The sequence below is a fragment of the Balaenoptera ricei genome, chromosome 18, assembly GCF_028023285.1.
Source record: "Balaenoptera ricei isolate mBalRic1 chromosome 18, mBalRic1.hap2, whole genome shotgun sequence".
Lineage (NCBI taxonomy): Eukaryota > Metazoa > Chordata > Mammalia > Artiodactyla > Balaenopteridae > Balaenoptera > Balaenoptera ricei.
The window spans coordinates 69,331,212-69,346,434 of NC_082656.1; the positions used below are offsets into that span (position 1 = coordinate 69,331,212).

General features: G+C 45.1%; 1 protein-coding gene across 1 annotated transcript in view; it reads left to right on the forward strand.

The window, feature by feature from the left end:
• Positions 1-5,592: 5,592 nt before the first annotated feature.
• LOC132352444 (ATP-binding cassette sub-family C member 4-like) overlaps positions 5,593-15,223 on the forward strand; it is a 127,709-nt gene continuing 118,078 nt past the window's right edge. Inside the window, 5 exon segments of the mRNA XM_059902907.1 lie at positions 5,593-5,634; positions 7,801-7,860; positions 8,394-8,495; positions 12,581-12,615; positions 12,617-12,764. Of these exon segments, the coding sequence (XP_059758890.1) occupies positions 5,593-5,634; positions 7,801-7,860; positions 8,394-8,495; positions 12,581-12,615; positions 12,617-12,764 (387 nt within the window).

Consider the following 15,223-nt stretch of genomic DNA (forward strand, 5'->3'; position numbering starts at 1 on the left):
CACCCTCTTGAATCCCCATCTCTTCCTTTGAGCTCCTGGATGTGACTTCGTCCTCACTGAGCCATGTGTTTGTGGATCTCTTTCCCTCCCTGAACTCCAGACTTATCTAAAGGGCAGATACAGTGCCTCGTTCATCTTTATACTCCTCACAAATAGCAGGTGCTCAGAAAATGTGCAACTGGAGGAACCATCGAGCTCCATGATGTCTGGGTTCCTGCAAATGCCTAACCATTAAGCATGGTTTTAGTGGAAAAACTGGTAACTGATTCTTTGACGGATTATGTGATGCACCAAAGAGTGTAGCATGAAAGGAGTCCTACAGAAAGTTTTCAGGGAATTATGCTCAAATATTTGGGTGGATTTTATTTCTTTTCCTCAAAAATGCCTCTGAATTGTCTGAGTCTTGAAATTCCTTCTCATGTAGGTGTGTGCAGTAACATTAAAATTATGACCTGCTGAGAACTTGGGATTTTCTGGGGCTGACTTTGTCAGGCTGCTTTGTGTCCTGATGAATGAAGCATCTTTGATTTGGGCAAGAAACTTAAATTTTCCCTCATGTACATAAATTTTCCAGCAGGAAGGTGGTCTAGGAATTTAAACTTCTTTTGGCAGTAGTTGCTTTCAGTAAAGGTGGGACAAGTGGCCAAGAATGAGAGTGGTGAGAAGGGTTGGTGTTAGCGTGACAAACTCCTGCTTGGTGGGTTGAAGTAATCGTTGAAATATTATTTTCTTTTAGGTCTTAGATTCTGTATATGGTTTCTATAACCCTTTAAAAAATTTATTTCTCTAGTTCGTCAGAATCACCTGGAGTGCTTTTTAAAACTAAATGGTCACACCTTGGAGTTTCTGATTCACTAGGTCTTCTCTGGGGCTCAAGGTATCTATGTCTTTAGTAAATGCTCCTATATACCTGAAAATAGGCCACATTTGGGAAACGTTGCCCTAGTTGTAGAAAGAAACACACAAAGCCAAAATGTATTTTAGCAAATATGAAAGACGACCAGATCTTGTTATGACTAAAATCAGCTGAGAAGAAAAACTTGTCTTGGTTTATGCTAGACTTTATTGGGAACAAATTTGGAATTTATTCATCCATTCAATCACTTATTCCACAAAATCATTGAGTATCTACCTGATGCCTGGCAAGGTGCTAGATACATATGTACAATGGCAGATGGCAAATGCAGGGAAGTCCTTCCTGCTTAGAATTTGTTTCATCAAGTGGGGGGTTAATAAAGAATCAAGTAGTGAAACTCACTGTGGATGCGCGTTTGTGTGTCATCAGTCCTTGGAAGGAAAAGTCCAAGGGGCCATGAGGTGCTTTGGCAGAGACGCTGGTGTAATTTTGGAGGTCGTGCTTCCTGGGAAGGCTGAGGAAGTTACCTGGAGAATTACGTGGGGGAGGGGGGAGGAGGGGGGAGGCTGATTGCTCCGCATTTCCCTGGGGAGGGTGATGGGACACAGGCTTTTAGTGCACAAGAAGGGGACCCATGCATCTGAGGAAGCACAAATGTCTGAGGCTGCAGAGGAGAGGCTCTGGAGGCCTGAGCAGGGGACTATACAGGACCCTACAGGTAACATGAAAGTTTTTATCTCAGAGCTCACCCTGGCTGCAGCCTAAGGAAGGGGTCAGGGAGCTGGGGATTGGGATCCAGAGCGGAGGCAGGGAGACGTGTCAAGAGGCTAATGCAATCCAAGGACCACGTGGTGTGGTTTGGTTTAGTGTGAAATAGAGAGACTTGGCCAGATTTGAGAGCCACTCAGGTCAGGTCTTGAGTTGGGTATGAGGGGAGGGGAGAGGTGGATTGTGGGCTGTTTGGGGATTTTGGGCTGCAGAATCACCTGGAATCATTGATATATGGAATAGGGGAGGAGAGGAGCGTGAATTTAGTTTTGAATTCTGAAAGGCTTTTGAAATGCCTGGTGTTTGCTGTAAGACTCACACCGCTGGCAGGCCCTTGGCCTGATTCAGCCTCCTTTCCTGTTAGATGACAGGTCCTAGGCAATGAATACAATTAGCTGATTGGATGTTCACTTTTCTTCCTTTCCCTGCCTTTCACTTAGATGTGTTCATGCCCACTTAGAAGGTGAAGAGTTCAGCAGGAGTGGACGAAAAGGCCGGCCAAGTGGATTGACCAGGTAGTCAGAACAGGGCGTTGTTTGACCATAGGCGGGCTGGAATCGTGGCGGGCACGTAGAGCTTAGAACACGATGTTGTGTTAAAGCCCTGCCGCCCCACTGCCTTCTGCAGCCTGGGACTCAGCAGATTGGATGGGCCGTCTTCCAGGATTTCCAGTCAGGTCACCTTGGAGGTGGTACGATGGTCCATACCCTCGAGGCAAACCTACATGTTCATAGTGTTGTGTCTTCTTGTTTACACGTGCTTTTCAATGTCCTTTTCTTCATGTACAGAAAATGAATGATTTATTATGACCTTAGAGGGCCAAGAAGTCCCTCTATTTTTCTCTTAGGAAGGGGGACTGAAGTTCTTTTTTTTTTTTTTTTAATTTTTAAATTTATTTATTTATTATTTTTGGCTGTGTTGGGTCTTCGTTTCTGTGCGAGAGCTTTCTCTAGTTGTGGCGAGTGGGGTCCACTCTTCATCGCGGTGGGCGGGCCTCTCACTATCGTGGCTTCTCTTGTTGCGGAGCACAGGCTCCAGACACACAGGCTCAGTAGTTGTGGCTCACGGGCCTAGTTGCTCCGCGGCATGTGGGATCTTCCCAGACCAGGGCTCGAACCCGTGTCCCCTGCATTGGCAGGCAGATTCTCAACCACTGCGCCACCAGGAAAGCCCCGGGACTGAAATTCTTGGCCTTGAACAACTTCAACAGCACAACTCCAGATATCTTGTCTTAACTTCAGAGCACTGAAAATCCTCAGTGACTTTTACATCTGTAAAAGGTATCTCTGAGGTTATATTGTTCACAAAGCTGCTTAGGTTTTCCCCTACCAGCTACTCGGATGTCAACCTTTTTGGCTGCAGTTCTGACATTGATACTTTCCTGCAAGACCTGCTCTGGGTCTGCACTTCATGGCTCTAATGACAATTTACTTTCAGCGTTTTCATCAGCCTGAGTCCTGGAGAAAAATCTGGCCAGCACTTCTGGCACGTTTACAAGCTGGTCATGTGTTGGAGTCTCATTTAAGCCCTGGAAGACTGTGACTTCTTTACCTACTCAGACCTATTATTTGTGGACAGGTGCTCAATAGATGTAATTCCTCATTTAGGGAATACTTTTCTTTACTTACTTTTTTTTTTTTTTTGAAAGTGGGGAATTTCTGTTCTACCATGCACACACTGAATATTGAGTTTTTGTCTTGGTAACATGCTTAAGCTGAAATTGGAATTTGCTTCTGTCTAGACAAGATGTATAACATACGTATAACCTTCTGCTTGTTGCTCTGTTAGCTCAGACTATGTAAGGCTGTTGCCTTGCAGATAGTGGTTGGACGGATTTGAACCAGCCCTACAGTCTGTTCCTTCCTTTAGCTGATGCCCACGATGGACCGACTCTGTGCAAGGCTCAGTCTTAGTTGGAGTTGGGTCTGTGTAAGTGCGTGAATGATGTCGTGTCTGCCATCTTGGTGACTTTATATCCCTGTGGGGATTCAGAGCTGGGGAGCGCAGTGCCAGCCTGGAACATCTGAGCTGGTTCCCAGGAGGATTAGCATTTGAGATGGGCCTGGAAGGATGGGTGGGATTAGTACTCAGGGCGCCCAGGCAGAGGCCACGTGGGAGTATGGACTTAGGTGCTGTGGGTCACTGGAGGGTGTTAAGTGTGGTGGACACTCTCAGAGGTGCTGTAAAGAGGTCAGGAGGGAGTGGTGTTGGGGGAGGGTCGGTGGTATTGGGGAGGGCTGAGGAAGGAACCAGCAAAAAAAAAAAAAGTTGTATCAGTACTTCAAACGATTAATAGTATTGCCGTGGGCTTCCCTGGTGGCGCAGTGGTTGAGAATCTGCCTGCCAATGCAGGGGACACAGGTTCGAGCCCTGGTCTGGGAAGATCCCACATGCCGCGGAGCAACTAGGCCCGTGAGCCACAACTACTGAGCCTGCGCGTCTGGAGCCTGTGCTCCGCAACAAGAGAGGCCGCGACAGTGAGAGGCCCGCGCACCGCGATGAAGAGTGGCCCCCACTCACCACAACTAGAGAAAGCCCTCGCACAGAAACGAAGACCCAACACAGTCATAAATAAATAAATAAATAAAATAAAATAAAATAAAAAATAGTATTGCCGCAAAACCAGGCCCCTCTGTTCACCAGTGCCGAATAGAAACGCGGAGACACAGCTTTGGAGGAGTAGAAAGCAGTAGCTTTATTACTTTGCCAGGCAGAATGGGCCACAGCAGGCTAACACTCTCAAGACTGTGCCCCCCTTCCTGGGAAACAGGAAGGGGTCTTAGAGTTTCAGAGTGGAAAATAGGGCTGTAGAAAAGGATCGGGGCTGCTGTAGTCTTGGATTCTTCTTTCCTCCTGGAGACACTGAGATCATTAGGGCTGGCATCAGGTGGTTCTGGAACAGGTTCTGGTGGTCCTCGAGGTTATCTTTCTGTGACCTTCTTTCTGGAATGAAGAATGCTCACAAAGGAAAGGAAGGTTAGGGAGTGTTGTCTTGGAGAAGTAAATATCAGGTGCATAGTACAACTTTAGCTAGAGGGCAGTCATTTTCAGAGTGCAATGAAGCAAGAAAGAGAGGGGGAAAAAAACCTGTAGACCTGTTGAATGGGTGGAAAGAATAAGGGCTCACATAATGGGGGTGTCTCAACTAGTTTCTGCTACAGCAGTAGTAAGTGAGATTGTGAAATTATGTTGCTTCAAGAGGAAAGGAGAATTGGGAGAGGGATGAACTGCGGCAGCACAGGCGAGAGCTGGTACCCGGCTGACGATGGGAGGGGTGCTGTGGAGCGAGAACTCGGGCTGCAGTGGCTGAAAGCCTGCAGAGGAGTCCTCGGACCACCGTCCATCCTGCCTCCTGCTGGACACGGGCTCGCGGCGGGTAGGAGCAGCCGCGCCCGGTGTTCAGGTTCTCAGGGAGCCTGAGAGGAGGGAAAGAGTGGATCGCATCTCCCGCCAGCTGGTCTTTGAGAGAAATGCAAGGATCCCGTCTTCCTTTTCAAGTTCAGTTTTTACTTGTTCTTTGGAAGTAGAAGGTTGCAATCACATTTGTAGCTTTGTGGCATGATAGATGGGGACGTCAAGGACTTGAAGGGTGTTTATGATGTTGAGGGTAGTAGGTTACTATTCGTGTGTCGTTTTTATTTCTCAAACATCCTCACATGCTTGTTTCAGTTGCCCCCTGTGTTGCTTAGGACTCAGTTTGCCTGTGGGTCCTAGAATTACCCATGTTAAAGCTGTTTTCACAGATAGTTTGTTTTGCTCTCATTCAAGAATCCTTGTAAGGCTCTGTAAGTTTCCTGAGGCTGCCGTTACAAAGCATCACAAACCAGGTGGTTAAAACCACAGAAATTTATTGTTTCACAGTTCTGGAAGCTAGAAGTCTGAAATCAAGATGTCAGGAGGTTCAAGATCTCTCTGAATCCTGCAAGGGGTGAGAAATGGAATATTGCCTGCCATATCAGTAAACGAGGATGTCACACTCATCAGCGATTACAGCGCTCCAAAATGAGCTGGTGAGCCCTGAGGAAACTCAGGAAGGGAAAGAATACCTGCCGTCTAGCAGCCATCAGACTGCAGCCACTCCCCATGGGGAGCCCTGAGGAAACTCAGGATGAGAAAACACAGGACACTGGCCCCAGATAGCTGAGGTGCATATCAAGGGAATGATTTCGGTGAGCCCAGACTCTTGCGTCTTCCCATACATAGAAAAGCACTAAATTCCTTAACTTGGGATATCTGGTTTTCTTTAATTAACAGTAATCTTTTGTTCCTACTATTTGCCCTTTGTTGCAAAACTCCTATATATCCTAGCTTCTGCCTCGCCTCCTTGGAGCAGTTTTCTCGTAGTTACTTGAGATGCTGCCTCCTGGGCTTGAAGTCCTAAGAATACTGCAGAATAAAACATCACTGTCAACTTTTAGGTTGTGAATATATTTTTTTAGTCGATGGGGGAATCCTTCCTTGCCTCTATTAGCTTCTGGTGGTTGCAGGCAAACCTTGGCGTTCCTTGGCTTGTAACTGCCATCACTCCAACCTCTGTCTCCATCATCGTGTGGTTGTTTTCTGTCTGTGTGTCTGTCTCTGCATCTCTCATAAGGCCACCAGTGATATTGGATTCAGGGCCTGAAGCCGACTCTGGCCTCTGTATCCCGACACCGAATTAAATCTCGGAGACAGAGTTTTGGGTGAAGTAGAAAAGAATAGCTTTATTGCTTTGCCAGGCAAAGGGGGCCACAGTGGGCTAATGCCCTCAAAACTGTGTGTCTCAACCTGGAGGGGGTAGTGAGAAGTTTTATATTAATGGTTCAAAGAGGGCGTGATCAGCTGGTGGACATTCTTCTGATTGGTTGGTGGGGAGGTAAGTGGGAGCCAACATCATTGACCTTCTGGTTCCACCTGGTCTGGGGTCTATGTGCTTAACCATTAACTTCTCCCACCTCGTGTGGGTTTCAGTATCTGCAAAACAGCTCAAAGATATCTTTCTGTGTATCCCTGGACGGGGAACCACGACCCTGCCCGCAAGGCTGCACTATTGTTTCTCTTGACTGTTTCTCCTTGTCTCCCATCCCCTCCTTTCCCTAATTAACAACAGCTTGAACCTGCCTGTTGGAACTCAGGGAAGGTCATGAAGGCTGAATGAAGCCTATTTCCTGTAATCAAAGAAATGGGTGACTCAGAAAGGCTTTTGAGCCCAGGGGTCCTACAGGGTCCTGCTCAGTATCAGGCCCACCCTACTCCAGTGTGATCCCACCTTAATTGATGACATCTGCAACAACCCAGTTTCCAAATAAAGTCACGTTTTGAGGTAACTGTGGTTAGGACTTCAACATAGCTTTTTTGTGGGGATACCGTTCACCCCATAACAAGTTCCGTGGCTAGTATGATCCTCCAGGGTGTTAGGGACACAGACTCTTTCTCTCTTGTTGCTCCTCTGCATGTGGCCCTGACCCAGCTGGTGACCTCCAAGGCCCAGGCCGTGGGGTGGATGAAGGTCCCGGACGTTGTCACTTTCCACCGGCCTGGGTGTAGTCACGTGGCTACACCTGTCTGCTCGGGGGGCTGGAGAGAGAGGGCCTCCTTCCAGGCTGCCAGGTGCCAGCTAAAATCCGGGGTTTGGTACCTCAGAGGAACGAGAGCAGATTCTGAGAACAGCCAGCAGTCTCTGTCTGCCACACGTTCACAGTTCTTGGTGGGGGGGGAGTGGGCAGTGAGGGTGGTATTTCTCTACCACTGTAGCTTTTCTTGTTGAATTATGTCCAGCATTTGCAGGGCAAGAGGGAGTTTTCCTATATATGATTCTGTTAGTTCAGTAGTGGTTCGCAGGACTTGGTTTTATTCAGCTGAATTGCATTGAATAGCTGCTAAGGGGTGTGAAAATAATAAGTGGGAGATGCGGCCATTCCTGCTGTCGAGGAGAGAGGGCGTTGACTAAGGAGAAGAGACAAGTGATTGTGAATAGATGCTTGTAAACTATTTCTTAAGAGATAGAAACTTAATAAGAGCATTTCATTTTTAGAGCAATGACTTCAGTGATAGTTAATGACAAGCAGTGATATTGATTTAACACACATGAGGAGAAGACCAGAGTATACTTAAGTGCCCAGGAAAAGGTCACGACTCAAAACAGGCAGAGCCAGGGTTTTCGTTCAGAGTCTCTGCCATTTGTCTTGTGTTCCCAGCCTGTCCTGTGCCGCCTGATTCCTGAAGGCCTGGGAATGGCCTTCCTCTCTGTGTTCCTGGTATGTCGCATGGTGCTTGGTACATGGTGGGATTCAGGAAATATTTATGGAATCATTTCCTACCAACTCCGACTCCCCTGTTTGTTGTTAGTAACACAAAAGTAAAACAATAAAAATGTCCAGGTTTTAAATGTGTTGGAGTTTGGAGCCATATTTTCTCCTTAAGGAGGAACTAGTAAACCAGTATACTTGTTGAGAAAGTTACAACTTTTCTCATGGCCTGGAACTCTTTTATTTAATTATATATATATACACACACACATACAAACACACATACATATATAATATATATAATAAGCTATACATGTGTACTATGTGTACTATATGATTGTATATACTGTATGCTATAGTAATAGTATATATTATTCTATATATTATTTAGTATGTTCTGATGTGAACCAACATTTTAAATATAGTTGGCAAAATGATATATAAGCTGTATAAAGTTTTTTATTGCAGATTCCAGGAAAGCGATTATTTTTGTTTGTGTTTTATTCCTGCAGTTTAAACAATCAGTTTTTCCTTTTCTGTAGAATTTTCTGTTACTTGATGAGATATCACAGTGCAACCCTCAGCTGCCATCAGATGGTAAAACCATAGTGGACGTGCAAGATTTCACTGCTTTTTGGGATGAGGTAACAATTCTTCATTCTAAGATCTTGACTGCTAACAGACAACTGAAGACATAGATTTATTGGAGAATTTTCAGATTTTACACATGTTGTAAAGTATGACTTGCTCATTTACTGAAAGTATGTTATAAAAATTCTCAAAATCAGGAATAAGGTTTGCAACTACTGGAGATTAAGTATAAAATCAGCCTAAGACGTTTGACATGTTGCTCTCTATCTCATTTTCAGGAGAGCTTTCAAAGTACCAGCACATTTTGAACTTCAAGTACATACGTTTGTAATGTTAGACTTTATAGGATTGGACAGACAAAATGCTGCAGTATGGAGTGGGTTAACTAACAGGTACATGAACAGTTGTTACAGACCAGAGGCTTTGGGGGATCAGTGTACATTTTTTGCCTTGATGTTCTCAGGTCATCTTATTACATATGGAGTGAAGCCATGGATCTTCATACGGATCTTTACTCTGGGGCAGGGTGGAGGCTCCCCATCCTTAGCTTCTGGATGGTTCTGGCTACTTTGGTGGCAGCCAGGGACGGGGAGGCGACAGCAGGAGGGCATAGTGAGCACCAGTGATTCCCAGTTGCAGGGTTGCACTGTGCGGCAAGCTAACGGGGAGAACTGGTGATTTTCCAGCACTTGGTTTATTTATGACGTTCAGGCAAACAGAAGACACACAGGGTCCGCTCTCAAGAGGTTGTCAATACTGCACACCCTGTGCCGCCCCTCTACCGACGACTGAAACGCTCCCCCTGCCCCCTGGTTCCGTGGTCCTCTGTGCACGTGGGTTTACCTCCAGCGTGGTATTTCTCGTCGTAATGCACATTCATGGAAAGCATCATTAAAGTTCCATTATAAAGGCGACTCTTTGTGAACGCTAACACATACTTTGAATGACCCATTACCAGATTTCTTTTGTACCAAACTATGTAGCATTTTAAAATGAGCTGCTTTGTTCTTCTTTCAAGAACTTAGTAACATGTTCTCAGACTTCGGTGCAACTTGCGTTATGCTACAAGAACACCCTATTCTGTGGTCCTGGCCTTGCCTATGGAAGGATTCTGCTCCACGTTGGGGTCATTAGTAATTAGGACCTGTCAACTTAGGTCATGGGTGAGAGAGCCCTCGGAAGGGGAGGGGCACAGTCCTTGGAGGTTTTGGGGAGAAGCTGCTTCTGAAGGAAGGGCATGCTGGGTTGGGAGGCAGGAGATTGACATGAGCTCTGTAACCTGCTCCGCTATACAGCCAGGTGGGCAGGTGGGAGAGGTTTTCGGGGACCCAGGTCTCATTCATGAAATGGTGGGACTTGGTCTCAATCTTGAAGCTTTAAAATAAATGGTCCTGTGAGAGCCTCCAAATCTCCACGGGGCAGGGATTTCAAACGGTCTCTGCTACAGAGTGGGGCTCAGCTGATGATCAGATGATCATCCCTCAGATGGTCCTTGTTGAGTCAGTGTCGCCTGAGCCTGGCTAATCAGGAGACAGTCCCCGGTACCCCTGGGCTGTCGAGTGCTGCCCCCTTCTGGTCACGGCAGAGCGGTGCCCGATCCTGAAGCCTGAACAGGGAGGGAACTCGATGTCTGGCCCTGATAGACTGTGAGGGGCTGCAACGGGAAGCTGATGTTTGTATGTGGCTCATTGTTTTGTTGTCATAACTGAGTGAAAGGTAGTAAAATAGGAACCCTAGGTGTCAGGAAGAAAGGAATGGAGAAGCTTAAAAAATGTTTCTCATGTATTAAAATCTAGCCTCTTATTGATAGATTTGTAATACCTATAAAATCTGGGGCTAGTTTTTTTGGTGATAAAAAATAATTGTCATTTTTTTTAGTATGTGAATGTTTTATAATTAGTTTAGTTCTTTCCAGCAAAATTTTTCATTTTGAAGATTATCCAGACTCTGCCTTTTGATCTTTTGGGCATTTTACTAATCAAGTGTAACCACTCTTTTTTTTTTTAAACATTAGCAGTTACTGACAATTTTCTTAACACAGGCATACACTCTTAACGTCTCTCAGGAATACTACCTGTGATTGGCATGATGAGTACTTTGTCCTCCCTCGCGTTGGATTGTGTGCTGTCGCATGTATCTTCATGTTTTTTTGTTTTTCTTACAGTAGAAGTACTTTATTGCCCCTGTTTAGCCAGGACAGGTAATGCATGAAACATGTATAAATATGAGGCTTTATCACTCTGACCCATGATGTCATAATTAATTTTTTTAATAGAGTTTTTTAAATTAATTTATTCATTTATATTTGGCTGTGTTGGGTCTCCTGCATTGGCAGGCGGATTCTTAACCACTACGCCACCAAGGAAGTCCCCATAATTAATTTCTTTATTCCCCATTTTTTGTTGCTGTTGGTGTTAAATTAGAGCTCTCGTGAAATTAGAGCTTTGACCGTTATTTGTAAGAGTTAATTTACCCAGAGTGACTTTATCATATAAAGTGCCCCTTTTCGTGCTACGCATTACTGAGATTCATTCTTTTATTTATTTATTTATTTATTTATTTATTTATGGCTGTGTTGGGTCTTCATCTCTGTGCGAGGGCTTTCTCTAGTTGCGGCAAGCGGGGGCCACTCTTCATCGCGGCGCACGGGCCTCTCACTATTGTGGCTTCTCTTGTTGCGGAGCACAGGCTCCAGACGCGCAGACTCAGTAGTTGTGGCTCATGGGCCTAATTGCTCCGCGACATGTGGGATCCTCCCAGACCAGGGCTCGAACCCGTGTCCCCTGCATTGGCAGGCAGACTCTCAACCACTGCGCCACCAGGGAAGCCCCTGAGATTCATTCTTTATCAAATGAAAATGGAGCGATTAGTGGAGATTTCAAATTATTTATTAGTAAAGGGCCAGGCATGTATGCACTTATGCTGCCACCTTGTGGAGATTAATGAAATAGACAGTTAAAACCAAGGGTCATAATGAAAACTTACAAATGATTAAAAACCTCATACTGAATATTCTATTAAGTACATTATTTTAATAAGCTAATAAGCACGTTGTGTTTTCCTTCCTGGTGCTTCATGTTACACAGTTGGGAACTGCTTGTTGGGACTTTGGACGTCTCAGTGAAGGAAATGATTTATGTGACAGCTATTGTGGATGGATGGAGACAATGGGGACTTCTTTTTTGTCACAGTGGTCCCTCCAGGAAGTCTGGAGGTTGTAATGGCTCTTCTGGGAAGCTTTGAGCATTTCCTCATGTGACTTGACTTGGTCCCGTCAGTGCACGTGTAGTGAATGTGCAGCCATGTGCTGGAGCTAAAGATACAGACGTGAGCAAGACCCAGACGCCTCTGCCCTCCAGAGGCAACCAGGTTCTGGGGCAAGACAGATACACAGGCAGATTATCTCAGCCCAGTGTGGTGAGCGCTGTGATGGTGTGGACACAGACACGCCACGTCTGTGTGTTGCAAGAGATTTTAAGAACATGTGCACATGCACTTAGTCTCCTGTGTTCTGTACAACAAAATACAGAAATCTAAACGTGGGATGTGTACACAAGAGGGTGATGACTTCCTTTATGATGGACTTTTGCTCTTTGGACACAACTCACTTCAGAGTTCTTTTAATAATTTTGGATATATTCTTCACACACAGCTTTTTAAGAGCAAGTATTTGTCAAGTAAAGGATACCTGGATGCAAGAACAGCTGCGTTAAACATCAGATACATGAAATACACGTCCTGCTGGGCTGCTCTGCTAGTTAAGAATGTTAAACATTCTTAATTAGTCTTTGCTGAATATAGCACTTCATTTGGGCGAAACTCTTGGGCAGAGTAGATTGTTATACTATAAATAATCCTTATCAACCATTAGTTTACGTTGACCAATAGTGTTATTTTCCATTTTTTTTGTCCCGGCTGCCTTAATCCTATTCTAAACGAAAGGGTTTAGAATACTGTACTTAATCCTATTCCTTTAGAATAAGATTCTAAATGAAAGGGTTTAGAATCTTATTTTTTCGTTATTCTAAAGGAAAGGGTTCTATCGCTTATCAGGCGCCCAGGGTGGGGACAGTTGTTCTGCGGGTGTGTCCGTCCTGAGCGCTGCCTGTTCACGCCTGTGTGTTGCCATCTGTTTCAGTCGTCACTGTTGAGTGCTGTGCTGGGGAACTGCCCCCGAGCTGGTCAACGTGCACGGGAGGATCTCGTATGTTTCTCAGCAGCCCTGGGTGTTTTCAGGAGCTGTGAGGAGTAATATTTTATTTGGGAAGAAATATGAAAAAGAATGATATGAAAAAGTAATAAAGACATGTGCTTTGAAAAAGGTGAGTAATGACTTTTGAGTTATATATACTCGAATTTCAAATAATGAGAGCGTTGGTTTAAACTACAAGGTTTTTTAAAAGTTTCTTTCAAATTTCGAAAGATCTTTTAATATTGTTTAATACTTTAATCTCGTCTTCTGGGTAAATATGCACACATGTATGTCACTGTTTGAATCCTGATGTGATGGCAACAATCATAGAATGTCTTTTTTGGGGAGGGAGTTGTTTCACTTTGTGAAGTTTTATTCACTTTTAACTTCTCTTTTTAATGGGCAATTACAAAAATTTGTAAAAAATAGAGAGCACAGTGTAATGAATACTCACGAACCCATCCCTCAGCTTCAGCCAGGATCAGCTCGTGGCCGGTCTTGCTGCATCTCTACCCCTGCCCACTGCCAGCCCCACTCCCACCCCAAATTATTCTGAAGCAGATCCTAGACCTCAGATTAGTTCATCTGTAAACATTTCACTAGTTTTCTCTAAAAGATAGGAAAGCCTTTGGGAAAAAATCACCACGTTATTACACCTGAAAAGTAACCAAAATTTCTGAATATTGTCAACCTTCTAGTCAGCGTTTGCATGTTGTTAATCATCTCACTGAGAAATCTCATTCACTGGTGGTTTGAATTAGGCTCCACATAAGGTCTGCCCCCTGCGCTTGGTTGATGCCTCCTTCTTCCCTTTCAGCTGTAGGTTTCCCTCTCCACTTCATTTTTGACTTGTATTTTATTATTTAAGGAAAGCGGAACGCTTTAAAATTTCTTCTTAATATTGCATTGTTTCACTGGGGGAAAGGTCGTTTTCACAAATGGCATTGAGTTTCACAGACAATGGCAACTGAAACATTTAACTCTGTTGGCATTTAAATGAACTTAGTGAATGAATGATGAAAACTGAACTTATCTGATAGGATAATGTAATTTGGCAAAAAGAAAGACAAATGTAAATACTGATAAATACTATGTTACTCTCTTGGATTATAAAAATCAGTGAATAATAGCATTAAAGGGCTTCCCCGGGGTCTGTTCAGTGCATTCTGGACGTCCGACTGTCCTTTTATGCTGTGAGGAAAAGGCTGGGACAGGCTTTCAAGGGCGTGGTGTTGAGGCCTCCAAACCTGCCCGCTTTGTGAGGAAAGAGTAATTCTGCTTGAACAATGGCTTGAACATCATAGATTGCATCAGTTGATGTGGACAAAACAGAATCGCTTGCTCGTTTAATGGGCTTCTATTTCTTTCTCCCAGGTTATTGTTAATGGGAGATTGTGCATTTGCAGAAATGACATCAAGTTAGCAGTAATGAGCTAGATTTTTATTAAGTGGTATATATATTGTGGAAGAAAAGAAGGGGGAAAGCAAATGTATAACAGTGAGAACAGTAGCTGCCATTTATTCAGTCCATGTGCAAATCATTTTTCTATCTCTCACACACGCTCACGCGTGCACATAAAAAGTATATGTGTTATTAATTTTTTGTGAGTGTCCTCGATGTTACCATCCTCATTTTATAGTTGGTAAAACTGAGGCTTGGAGAGATGAAACAGCTTTCCTCAACATCTGCACCTCACGTTCAGTCTGTTCCTGCATGACTCTAGACTCCATGCTTTTCCACGGTGTCATGCTGCCTCTCAAATGAAGAAATTTAAAAGAAGGAACTTTTTAAAAAGCGGGTGGTGGATGAAGGTAAGGTTGAATGTGGAATAAGCAGATCTCAGACATTTCCTCTTTACCTTAATCACGTCCAGCTCCTGATTCCCAGATCATACTCCAGAGACGCAGGCCAGTGTGTGGGTGTTTCTTTCACGACCTCGCCTTTCTGGTGAAGCTCAGCCCTGTGTTTCTCCCCAGCATTTGAGCATCTCTGGAGAAAAGCAGGTGTTGAGATAGTGGCTGCCATTCAGCGTTTTCCCCGGGGGCTGAGGCTTTGCCCCAGCCCCGTGGGGTGATGGGACCAGTAACTCGGGCCGTGCTCTGGGGCTTCACCCACCCTCGGGTGTCCGTGCGGCACAGACTCTGGTGGGAAGGGGCCCCTGCGGGATTGGGCTGCACAGCGATCCTTCTGTACGCGATGTGAGGTTTATAAACACGGACTGCTCTCCTGGTCGGCTGCGTGGTCGGGACATAGAGTTGGGGCCCCTCGTGCCCATTCCCTCCTTGGCAGGAAGGGAGGCCCAGGGCGGAGAAGGAGCAGAGAGCGGAGTCCTGGCCCCGGCTTCGTCAGTTGCCTGCTGTCACTTTGGACACGTCCTGTTTCCTGCCTGGGCCTCTGACGTTTCTGCAGCAAAATGAGGGCGTTGGGTCAGAGGGTTTCCAAGAGGTTTTGCTGCTGCTCTGAAATGTTGTCTATGACTCTGATTAGCAAGGGGTCAGCAAGGTCTTTACGACACCTGGGAACCACTTAATGAGTAATGAGATCCTCTGCTTATCTCCTTCTGGAATCCCTGTGTCAGTGGATGGGCA